The sequence below is a fragment of the Cucurbita moschata genome, unplaced genomic scaffold (genome assembly GCF_002738365.1).
Source record: "Cucurbita moschata cultivar Rifu unplaced genomic scaffold, Cmos_1.0 Cmo_Scf00009, whole genome shotgun sequence".
Classification (NCBI taxonomy): Eukaryota; Viridiplantae; Streptophyta; class Magnoliopsida; order Cucurbitales; family Cucurbitaceae; genus Cucurbita; species Cucurbita moschata.
The window spans coordinates 2,037,404-2,048,598 of NW_019268525.1; the positions used below are offsets into that span (position 1 = coordinate 2,037,404).

The window sequence follows — 11,195 nt, forward strand, 5'->3', positions numbered from 1 at the left end:
AAAAAAAAAAAAAAAAAAAAAAAAAGGAAGAAGAAGAAGAAGAAGAAGATTAAGAAAGACATATATGGTCATTTGACACTGTTGATTAAATTATCTTTTCTGTTCAATTTGGTGCTTGGCTTTTAGGTAATTCTGCCACTGGAGCTATTGCTGGTGGAGTTGCTGCTGGTGCTGCTTTACTGTTTGCTGCTCCTGCTGTTGCAGTTGCTCTGTGGCGTCGGAAGAAACCTCAAGATCATTTCTTTGATGTACCTGGTCAGTGTACTTAGCAACAAAGTTATGAAAATGTTACATTCCTACATCATTTAACAGGAATATTTATTCAATTTCACTTCTTCTATACAGCTGAAGAGGATCCAGAAGTTCATCTTGGTCAGCTTAAGAGGTTCTCTCTACGTGAACTACAAGTTGCTACAGATAATTTTAGCAACAAAAATATTCTAGGTAGAGGTGGTTTTGGCAAGGTCTATAAGGGACGTCTGGCTGATGGATCTCTGGTGGCAGTTAAAAGACTTAAAGAGGAACGTTCCCAGGGTGGGGAGCTGCAATTTCAAACAGAAGTAGAGATGATCAGCATGGCTGTGCATCGTAATCTTCTCCGCCTGCGTGGATTTTGTATGACACCAACTGAGCGGGTGTTGGTCTATCCATATATGGTTAATGGAAGTGTAGCATCGTGTTTAAGAGGTACGGTTTCATAGCATACTTTATATATATTATGGTTCTTAAAACTCTGCATAGTGTTGCAGTCATATGACCAAAAAGATTGCATACTGAACTGATCTCTCTCTCTCTCTGGTAAATCCACAATCACATGAAATGACTGCATGGGTGAACTTTAAAAGTATTACAAGTTAACATAATCACATCACGTGCTGAATTTTCACATGATACTCTCTTGCTTTTGGTTTACACTATTGTAGAGCGTTCAGAATCACAACCTCCACTTAATTGGTCGAACCGAAAACGCATTGCTTTGGGATCGGCAAGGGGACTTGCTTATCTACATGATCATTGTGATCCTAAGATTATTCATAGGGATGTGAAAGCTGCAAACATTTTGCTTGACGAGGAGTTTGAAGCCGTGGTTGGTGATTTTGGGCTGGCTAAACTCATGGACTACAAAGATACTCATGTCACAACTGCAGTAAGAGGAACAATTGGGCATATAGCGCCTGAGTACCTTTCGACTGGAAAGTCTTCTGAGAAGACTGACGTTTTTGGGTACGGGGTAATGCTCCTCGAACTCATAACTGGACAGAGGGCCTTTGATCTTGCCCGGCTTGCAAATGATGATGATGTCATGCTTCTTGATTGGGTATGTTTTTCCTTACCTTAATATTTTTGGATGCTATAACGTAATATGTTGACACCTACGAAAACACGGTTTAGTTGCTCGGTATCTTTTGGTATCAGTAAAACGCAACATAACATCCACTTCTTACGAGTACAATACATTAACGGGTTTCATAATTTAGTTCATTAGTTTAGTTCTCTTAAGGCTGCTTCCTCAACCTATTAGGACTACACATAAAGGCGTCATAAGAACTAATATAATAGATTGGCTTAGTATTGAATAGACGGTGGATGCATTAAAAGTTGTATGATTCAGACCTTGTTAGTTACATATAAGATAGCTTGGACTTTAGGCGAAGTATTCATTTTTATATCCACTGTGGAGAATTATAGGTGAAAGGACTTCTAAAAGACAAGAGGCTTGAAACGCTAGTCGATCCCGATTTTGCGGGAAACTATCCTGACAACGAAGTCGAGCAGCTCATACAAGTTGCCTTGTTGTGCACACAAGGCACTCCTACCGAGCGGCCTAAGATGTCGGAGGTTGTACGGATGCTCGAGGGTGATGGGTTATCTGAAAGATGGGAAGAATGGCAGAAAGAGGATCGGTTCCAACAAGAAGTAAGCCGCAATCCCCACCCAAGTACTACTTGGATTCTTGACTCTACTGCTGAAATGCCTCCTGATGAACTGTCTGGTCCGAGATGATTTCTGGAAGCCCCCTCGTGTAAGTTAAGGATTGATATATGTATATATTTACCATATATATATATATATATCACATTTGTGCATATAGTTTCCACTTTTTTTTTTTTTTTTATATAGAAAAAAATAATTTCATCATAAATTTTCTGGGTTGTTCATCTTGTACCACATATCTGAGTTCTCAGTAATTTGTAGAGGGGTTGGTAATCAAAACATGAGAATTCAGCTGATTTTTCAAATTTGATCTGATAAAGTGATGTTGCATAAGTATATTGGTTTGTATTATCAAATTTTCCTTCTGTACCAATGAATTTATATTACACATCACTTGGATGGATTAAGTTCGATAAATCATTGAATTCTCATTACTTATTGTCTCAGGATTAGATTTTGTCATAGAACAACCATGTTTATATCTTGGTTTCTGGAGAATCCTTAGTGCATATTGTTATAATCTTGAAGAACATTGGGTGTTCTTGTCTCGTTCTTTCTTTTCTAATGATTTTGTGTGATTATAGTGAAGTGATTATGTTTGTATCTTAGTTTCTGGAGAATCCATAGTACAGATTGTAGTAATAATCTTGAAGAACATTGGCTGTTCTTGTCTCGTTCTTTCTTTTCCAAGGGATTTGTGTGGTTAGTGAAGTGAATTGAGAGATTAGAAGGCAAGTTCTTCTGGCAGGGAACACTAGTGAAGTGCTTCTTCTCCAAAGTTGCTTATATTTTAAGAACATTCTCAAGGATTATATCCATTACAAGCAAGCTCTGGATCATCGTTTTGAAGTGAAATTTTTTTCATTCAAATAAGAGTTTTTTTTTTTTTTTTTTTTTTTTTTTAAATTTATTTTATTATTGTAATATATATATATATATCACATTTGTGCATATAGTTTCCACTTTTTTTTTTTTTTTTAAATTTATTTTATTATTGTAATATATATATATATATCACATTTGTGCATATAGTTTCCACTTTTTTTTTTTTTTTTAAATTTATTTTATTATTGTAATATATATATATATATCACATTTGTGCATATAGTTTCCACTTTTTTTTTTTTTTTTAAATTTATTTTATTATTGTAATATATATATATATATCACATTTGTGCATATAGTTTCCACTTTTTTTTTTTTTTTTAAATTTATTTTATTATTGTAATATATATATATATATCACATTTGTGCATATAGTTTCCACTTTTTTTTTTTTTTTTAAATTTATTTTATTATTGTAATATATATATATATATCACATTTGTGCATATAGTTTCCACTTTTTTTTTTTTTTTTAAATTTATTTTATTATTGTAATATATATATATATATCACATTTGTGCATATAGTTTCCACTTTTTTTTTTTTTTTTAAATTTATTTTATTATTGTAATATATATATATATATCACATTTGTGCATATAGTTTCCACTTTTTTTTTTTTTTTTAAATTTATTTTATTATTGTAATATATATATATATATCACATTTGTGCATATAGTTTCCACTTTTTTTTTTTTTTTTAAATTTATTTTATTATTGTAATATATATATATATATCACATTTGTGCATATAGTTTCCACTTTTTTTTTTTTTTTTAAATTTATTTTATTATTGTAATATATATATATATATCACATTTGTGCATATAGTTTCCACTTTTTTTTTTTTTTTTAAATTTATTTTATTATTGTAATATATATATATATATCACATTTGTGCATATAGTTTCCACTTTTTTTTTTTTTTTTAAATTTATTTTATTATTGTAATATATATATATATATATATATATATATATATATATATATTTTAGATTACTATTGAAATTTTTTTTAAAAAAAATTATAAATTTTTTATTCAATAATCATAAAAATAAGGGTATGAGTAGGAAACAGATATATCGACAATTTCTTGGTTACTTTTGTCAAAGGAAAATTATAAATCAATATATATATATATATATATATATATATATATAAAGAATTGAAGTAGATAGGTTAGAACACGTAACTTTGTAATGTCTAAATTTTAGCCTACCTATTCCATATTTGACTCTTTTTAAATAAAAAATTATACTATTTTTTTCGTTTTTATTAATTCGACCATAGTTCACATATACTTTTTATTTATTTATTTATTAAAAGTTTAATATTAATTTCCACATTTATTATTAAATTATTGTAATTTATACTCGACTAGTTTGCTCATTAAAATTTAGCAAAATTTTCAAAGTTCATGTTTTATAGAGTAAGAAAATCCATACTAACATATTTGATAAAATATAAATATAATTTAAAATCGGGATAATTATTATTTTTCTCAAGTTTAAATTCTTACCCTAAAATTATAATATATATTATATTTAAAAATATTACTTATATGAAAATTATTATATCTAATATTTTTTTTGGGTTTAATAATAAATATTTGAAGTGGAAATTTGAATTTTTATGTGATTTTTCTTTAGAAAAAAAAGAAAGAAAAAAAAAAAGAAATTCTTTCCCGGAGAAGCGATTCCAGAGAGTGGGGTCCAATTCCTATAATCCTGTCCTACCTTTGCTTCTCAAATCAGATCTCTATGTCAAAAAAGAAGAAGAAGAAAAAAAAAAAAAAGGAATTTGCCGCCGGTTCTCTTCTTCACCTGACGGACATCGCCGCCGGTTGAATCTCCGATCAGTGGTTTCTTGTTCATGCCGAACGCCGGTGGTGGGAGGATTTTGGGTCGGGGTTTGTGGGGGGGCGGTTGGAATTATTCTAAGAAGACTAATATTGTGATTTATTGTTCTTATCAAGAAAGGCCCAATTACGCTAAAACCCCTACTTTCTCCGCATTAATGCACGTGAATTCGACTGGTTCTCTCACTCAAGTGCATTTTTGCGTCTGAATTTGAGCATTCAACGGCCGAACCTACCCACCCCCATAGCAGAGTTGACTTGATGCATTTGGCTCTCGTGAAAGGCACATTTGTTTAGGAATTTTTCGATTTCTCTTCACTGTCTCTGTTGCTGGAAATGTGATCTTCCTCTGCTGAATCTGTACCATTTTGTAAGAACTCAATCACCTATTTGTTTTTAATTCGTGGCTTTATTTCTCATTCCTGCAAATTTCTGCTCTCTGCTCTCTGCTCTCGTAAGTTCGGTAAGGAATCGTCTATTTGACCAATCTAGGTCGTTACAGCATGAATTTTCTTTCATTTTGGTGCATTGTTAGTTCATATAATTTGTTCTTCATCAGCACTTCGTCTAATCATTCAACCACTACTTTCTCGAGTCGTTTCCTTCTCGTTTTCTGATTTATAAACTGGATTAGTAAGTAGGATCGCGTCAGAGGACTTCTCACATTTCTTTGCAAATCCCGATCACATAGATTTATATGAATGCGTTTGTAGCCACTCCATCTACTTTTCTTGTCAGAGATTGACTTTAAGCAATGGGTTTCTCGATTCTTAGATCTGTTGTAATAAGATCATACTATCTGCCAATGCATCCATTTGTTGATCTGAGTATTTCGATTTGCAAGAAATGTTCAAATTAAACATGAGGAAAGAAGTCAATTATCTTTCATTAGCCTGTTCTTGTGATGCACTCATCTATCTTCTTTCTCAGAAGACAGGAAGTTAATTTGGAGCAATTATTTTGCTTACATTGAACTTAGTTTCTGTTTTCTGTTTCATGTCCTAAATTTTTCCTCTCCTTTTTTCAGGCCCTTTCTATCATTCTAGATACTGTTGAAATATATCAAGTTGTTTACGATATCTTCTTAGCCACTCGGGGATTTTTCTCAATCTTCAACTGTAAAGGTTCTTTAAAGTATGCGTAGAATTGTTGGCGAAGTATGTCGATGATGAAAATTCCGAAGCGTTATTGGATCGTTCTTTTAACCTTCATCTGCACCTCTGTTTGTTATGTGGAACGTGTTGGCTTTTCGATTGCTTATACATTTGCAGCTGATGCTGTGGGGGTAGATCAATCAAGCAAAGGTACTATACTTTCAACATTTTACTATGGGTATGCCTGTTCCCAGGTTCCTGGTGGATGGGCCGCTCAAAAAATTGGAGGAAGAAGGGTTCTTCTGATCTCATTTATTTTATGGTCCCTGACCTGTGCATTAGTCCCACTCGATCCGAGTCGGGTGATGGTCTTGGTAATTGCTCGGTTACTTGTTGGTGTGGCACAGGGTTTCATCTTCCCCTCAATCCACACTGTTTTAGCACAGTGGGTTCCTCCTCACGAGAGATCTAGATCTGTTTCTCTTACAACCTCAGGAATGTACTTAGGTGCCGCTGCTGGAATGCTTATCCTTCCGAGCCTGGTAAAGTATAGAGGGCCTCAGTCGGTATTTGCTGCCGAGGCGTTGTTAGGTGCCACATGGTCTGTGCTATGGCTCATGTATGCAAGCGACCCTCCACGTTCTGAACATGCCAAAGCTGTTGCTGCTGGTTTTGGTGAATCTCTGCTGCCAATGAAAGGAAACCATAAAGTAAAAGTAGAGGATGGAGGAACTTCAACACGAACCTCGAACATCCCATGGAAGAAAATCTTGTTGAGCTTGCCAGTTTGGGCGATCGTTGTAAACAATTTTACCTTCCATTATGCGTTATATGTATTGATGAACTGGCTGCCTACCTACTTTGAGCTTGGTCTTCAACTTAGTCTCCAGGAGATGGGTTCTTCTAAGATGTTGCCTTACCTTAACATGTTCTTGTTCTCGAATATTGGTGGGATAGCTGCTGATCACTTGGTTACCAAAAGAATATTATCTGTTACTCGAACTCGGAAATTCTTGAACACAATAGGCTTTGCTGTAGCATCGCTGGCACTGATGGCTATCCCCATGTTCAGAACTTCTGGGGGGGCTATCTTCTGCTCATCTGTGGCTCTTGGTTTCTTAGCTTTAGGGAGAGCAGGATTTGCTGTGAATCATATGGATATCGCTCCTCGATATGCCGGTATTGTCATGGGAGTTTCAAACACTGCTGGTACGTTAGCTGGTATTATTGGAGTCGGTTTAACTGGCAAACTACTGGAAGCTGCAAAGGCTTCCAATTCAGATCTCTCAAGTCCAGAAAGCTGGAGAGCTGTTTTCTCCATTCCAGGGCTGCTCTGCATTCTTAGCTCTATTGTATTTTTGCTCTTCTCAACCGGTGAGAGAATTTTCGACTGAGGTAACCTTCCTTTTTTCTTCATGGAAACTGCCTCACAATCACCATTCATATATTGATTTATGATCATCATCACAGTGAGTGTATTTACAAACTTTCAAATGCCAAAAAGAGTTTATAGTGGCGTGTAGGATAGGAGGAGGAAATCTTATTATTTCATATGCTACGTGTTTCAATTTCTAAGTTAAAGTTTTTTCTTTTCTATAACATAAAGAATGTACCATGATTTAGCATCATTGTAGTTGATGATTGATATTTCTGTGACATCTGTCTCGTGGACTGCATAGCTTCTATGTGAAAATAAAGTCTGTGGAACTACAAATTTGTAATTGTGTATGATACATTGGGATCATTTCCGATTTCTTCAACTGATCCCATAGATTTTGATATGAATGATATGCATAAATGAAGCTTGTTCTACATATTTTACTCTATTGTCAACTTAGGAGGTCGAAGTTTTGAATCTTCCACCTCTTACATGTGTGCACGTACATCGACGTATTCCTCTCTCTCATGCAACAAATTATTTTGAGGAAAATGAAATTTGGAATCGTGTGATGTAGCAAACAATTTTATATGCCTGGATGAATGAGTGATTCTTGGTCAAGAAATCAAGAGATCATATCTCCCACCCTATATATTGTTGAACTAAAAAGAACGGTCACAGTAGTCATATTATATAAAATTTTCTGCTTAGCTTCTCGCTTGTCTTCTCTTTCCTGTCTTGTGTGTGTCTGTATTATATAACAGTTCTTGCACTTCCTCGATGAAGATCGCTAGAGACAATGTCTATATCACAATCATGTGCTTCGTCTCTAAGTTTCACAGTGTTTGAACTTCAATCTTGCCATTTAGTCATGTAGTCAATACACTTTGGTTGGTACATACATATCAATGTAGTTCATATTGAAGCTTGCATAACATATAGGAAAACTATTACTGTTCAACATTCATTTTGCACATACACGTCAAGGGGCTGGGCTGTTTCATCCTCTATGTGTCTGCCAACTTTGATTTACATTAATGTAGGGGCACAATTGATATTTTCAAAAGTACAGGGACTATATTGAATTAAATAAAAGTTGAAGGATCAATCAATTAATGTGGTGAATTTTCACACATTAAATAATAAGTAACTGCTTGAAGTTCAACCTCCAGAATTGAGTTATTGTTATTATCAATAACTTCCCAATCAAAAGAGGAAAATAAAATAAAATAAAATTATATAATTTTGAGGAAATTAGAATTTAGTTCTGAACTTTGGGAAGAATCATTACTCCTAAAATTTATCATTTATTTAAAAAATGTTCAAATGGAGAAGACTAAATTATTTCAAGCATCGACAAAACGAGCATCTCTTGTTTCAAAGAGAGGAGGACGGGTTATTCACATTTCATTTGATGGTTAGAGGCCAATTGAAAGCTAAGTAGCGGTAATTCTAAGGATTCCCGAAGGGAAAAATAGAGATGTCTCATACGTTACCCAGTTACCCGTAATATGTTGAAGTATCAACGTAATTTCATAGAGTCATTTGGTTTACATATTTTACATTATTTTATTTGATTCTCGATGATTTTTCATTAAAGGTAATATTATAATTCTTAAAAGAAGGAGGGCATTTTTGGAATTATAAATTAAGTTTGAGTAAATTATTATTTTTATGAAATTTAAAGGACTTGAAAAAAAAAAAAATCTTGGGGGCAAAATCGAGAGATTGAAAAAGTAGAAGGTCAATCTTGGAAAAAGAAAGGCATTAATCCAAAAGAAGGATTCACTTTTGTCTTTGTCTCAACGATTGACCCATCGGCTTCGTCGTCCCCCTGAAAGCAGGGGGCTTCCGAGGAAGAACAAGAACAACAAACCTTGCTCCCAATGGACTTCCACCGGAATCCTTCCGTCAACAACCGCCATTCCCCCTCCCCCACCTCCTCTGTCTCCTCCACCACCGTCCCACACAACCCCTCCGCCACCACCGCCACTGCCGATAACGACCCTATGCACTCATGGTGGGAGTCCGTTTCCAAAGCCCGCTCTCGCATCCACGCTCTTTCCTCCATCCTTCCCCCTCATTGCGACTCGTTTTTTCTCTCCTCTCTCGCCGATTCCGACCGGCCGGCCCTCTCTCTTTTGTCCTCTCACGATGCTTACTCCGTTATCTCCTCTGCTCTCTCCTCCTCCGTCTCTGGATCTGGTTCTGACCCTCTCTGCCACTGGCTTTACGATACTTTTCTCTCTTCCGATCCCCATCTCCGCCTTGTTGTTCTTTCCTTTCTTCCACTTCTTTCCTCTTTGTATCTCTCTCGCGTTCATTCTACTTCCTCCGATTCCCCTTCTCCTCCTTCTCTCGCCGGCTTTGAGGCTGTGCTTCTCGCGCTTTATTCCTCTGAGGTTAAGTCTCGGGCTGGGAAGCCTGTTCTTGTCGCGATTCCTGATCTTTCGCAGCCTTCTCTTTACCATTCTCCTCTGAATAAGCCCAATTCTGTTGCCCAAGCTCAATTCAGGCCATCCGTTGGAGTTCTTTGCCCTTCGCTTGAACCACAGAACGCGGTGAAGTCAACCAAAAGAGCTTGTATCATTGGCGTCGCTCTCGATTGCTATTACAAGCAGATCTCGCAGATGCCGAGCTGGTCGAAGCTTGAACTCTGTCGCTCTGCGGCGTCGTGGGCTGGGCAAGATTGTTGCTGCAAGAGAGAATTTGATAAAGAAGATGGTTTGGATATTGATGGGTTTTCGGAGAAAAGGGCTTTGGAGTATGGGGATGAAATAGAGGATGTTTCAGTAAAAATGGGTAACCTACAAGTTGAGACGTGTGGGAACAATTCCGATGATTCAGAACCTAAGGGGTTCAGAATTCCGCTTCCATGGGAGCTTTTGCAGCCATTACTTAGAATTTTAGGACATTGTTTATTGGCTCCTTTGAATTCACAAGATGTTAAGGATGCAGCTTCCGTTGCTGTAAGGTGTTTATATGCAAGGGCATCTCATGATTTAGTACCGCAGGTGATATTGGCAACTCGGAGTCTTATTCAGCTTGACAACAGAACTCGAGCGGCTGCAAAGGCTGCAACAGCAACAAATGCTTACACACCCAGCAAAGATAAGAAATCAGAAATCTTATTGGTCTCAAAATAAACGATCTGAATGAGGTAACAGATGTTGTATAGTGATTCTGAAGCGGTTGAACTTTACTTTGTTTAGGATAATACTGTATGGATGTCTGTAGTCTTTATATGATGGTTAGATTTCTCACCAAGTTACAAGCCTTTTGAGTTGTACTTTTATAGGATTTTATTCTTGTGTTCCTTGGCTGAGTAGACCTCTTTGGTTAGAATTTCATGTGCTTGCCTATACATGGAGGGTAATTTTTCCTTTTTCTTTTTCCATTTTTAATTTTAGCTGGTGTGTATGGTCAAGGGTATGAATAACTTAAGTTTTATACATTGTCGTGTGATTCATTTTGATAGTGATTGTTCAGATTTATGTCATATACAGTTCACTTGGGTTTGTTTTTTATAATCTATACCAATGGTTATCAAGTTGAGCAGCTTGGTCTCAATCTCTTTAGATTGGAGTTTTGATTGTACAGTTATTCTCCTTTATTGGAAGTGGTAGATGGGTTTAGTAGTCTACATGTTTGTGACCCTACTGATTAGTTTATCCCTGAAATAACATGCTTTGATCTGGTGGTCTATACTGAACTTAATGTTCTAATATTGGCTAAGTCTCCTTTGACTACTGATTAGTAAAAGTTGTTGATGCAGTAGTTCTTAGGTTGTAATAGCCCAAGTCCACTAACATGCAAATATTGTCTGTTTTGGCTTGTTACATATTACCATCCGCCTCACGATTTTAAAATGCGTCTATTATGGAGAGAGTCTAGCCCTACTCCAACCAGTGTCTCGCACCATCCGATAACTTGACTTTGATATCATTTGCAACAGGCCAAATCTACCACTAGTAGATATTGTCAGCTTTGGCTTGTTATGTATTGTCGTCAGTCTTACAGTTTTAAAACGTGTCTATAAGGAATG

General features: G+C 35.7%; 3 protein-coding genes across 4 annotated transcripts in view; all 3 read left to right on the forward strand.

Annotated features, from left to right (window-relative positions):
• LOC111447398 (BRASSINOSTEROID INSENSITIVE 1-associated receptor kinase 1-like) overlaps positions 1–2,352 on the forward strand; it is an 8,736-nt gene extending 6,384 nt beyond the window's left edge. Inside the window, exons 8-12 of one of the 2 annotated variants that reach the window (XM_023086545.1) lie at positions 127–255; positions 346–687; positions 924–1,318; positions 1,690–2,021; positions 2,058–2,328. In XM_023086545.1, the coding sequence (XP_022942313.1) occupies positions 127–255; positions 346–687; positions 924–1,318; positions 1,690–2,004 (1,181 nt within the window). In that variant the 3' untranslated portion in view covers positions 2,005–2,021; positions 2,058–2,328. Of the gene's footprint in view, positions 1–126; positions 256–345; positions 688–923; positions 1,319–1,689 lie in introns of both variants that reach the window. The other variant, XM_023086546.1, reaches the window with a different exon arrangement.
• Positions 2,353–4,533: 2,181 nt separating this feature from the next.
• On the forward strand, positions 4,534–7,581 carry LOC111448033 (probable anion transporter 5). The gene is made up of 2 exons (XM_023087477.1): positions 4,534–5,048; positions 5,706–7,581. The coding sequence occupies exon 2, from the start codon at positions 5,838–5,840 to the stop codon at positions 7,164–7,166; it is 1,329 nt and encodes a 442-aa protein (XP_022943245.1). The 5' UTR covers positions 4,534–5,048; positions 5,706–5,837; the 3' UTR covers positions 7,167–7,581.
• A 1,339-nt stretch (positions 7,582–8,920) lies between these two features.
• On the forward strand, positions 8,921–10,631 carry LOC111447976. The gene has a single exon (XM_023087395.1). It carries the CDS (start codon positions 9,037–9,039, stop codon positions 10,294–10,296), a length of 1,260 nt encoding a protein of 419 aa, XP_022943163.1. The 5' UTR covers positions 8,921–9,036; the 3' UTR covers positions 10,297–10,631.
• Positions 10,632–11,195: the final 564 nt, after the last annotated feature.

Excerpts from the sequence above, each read along its gene's own strand:
- LOC111447976 (XM_023087395.1), top strand. The coding sequence starts at position 9,037 with ATGGACTTCCACCGGAATCCTTCCGTCAACAACCGCCATTCCCCCTCC.
- LOC111448033 (XM_023087477.1), top strand. The coding sequence starts at position 5,838 with ATGTCGATGATGAAAATTCCGAAGCGTTATTGGATCGTTCTTTTAACC.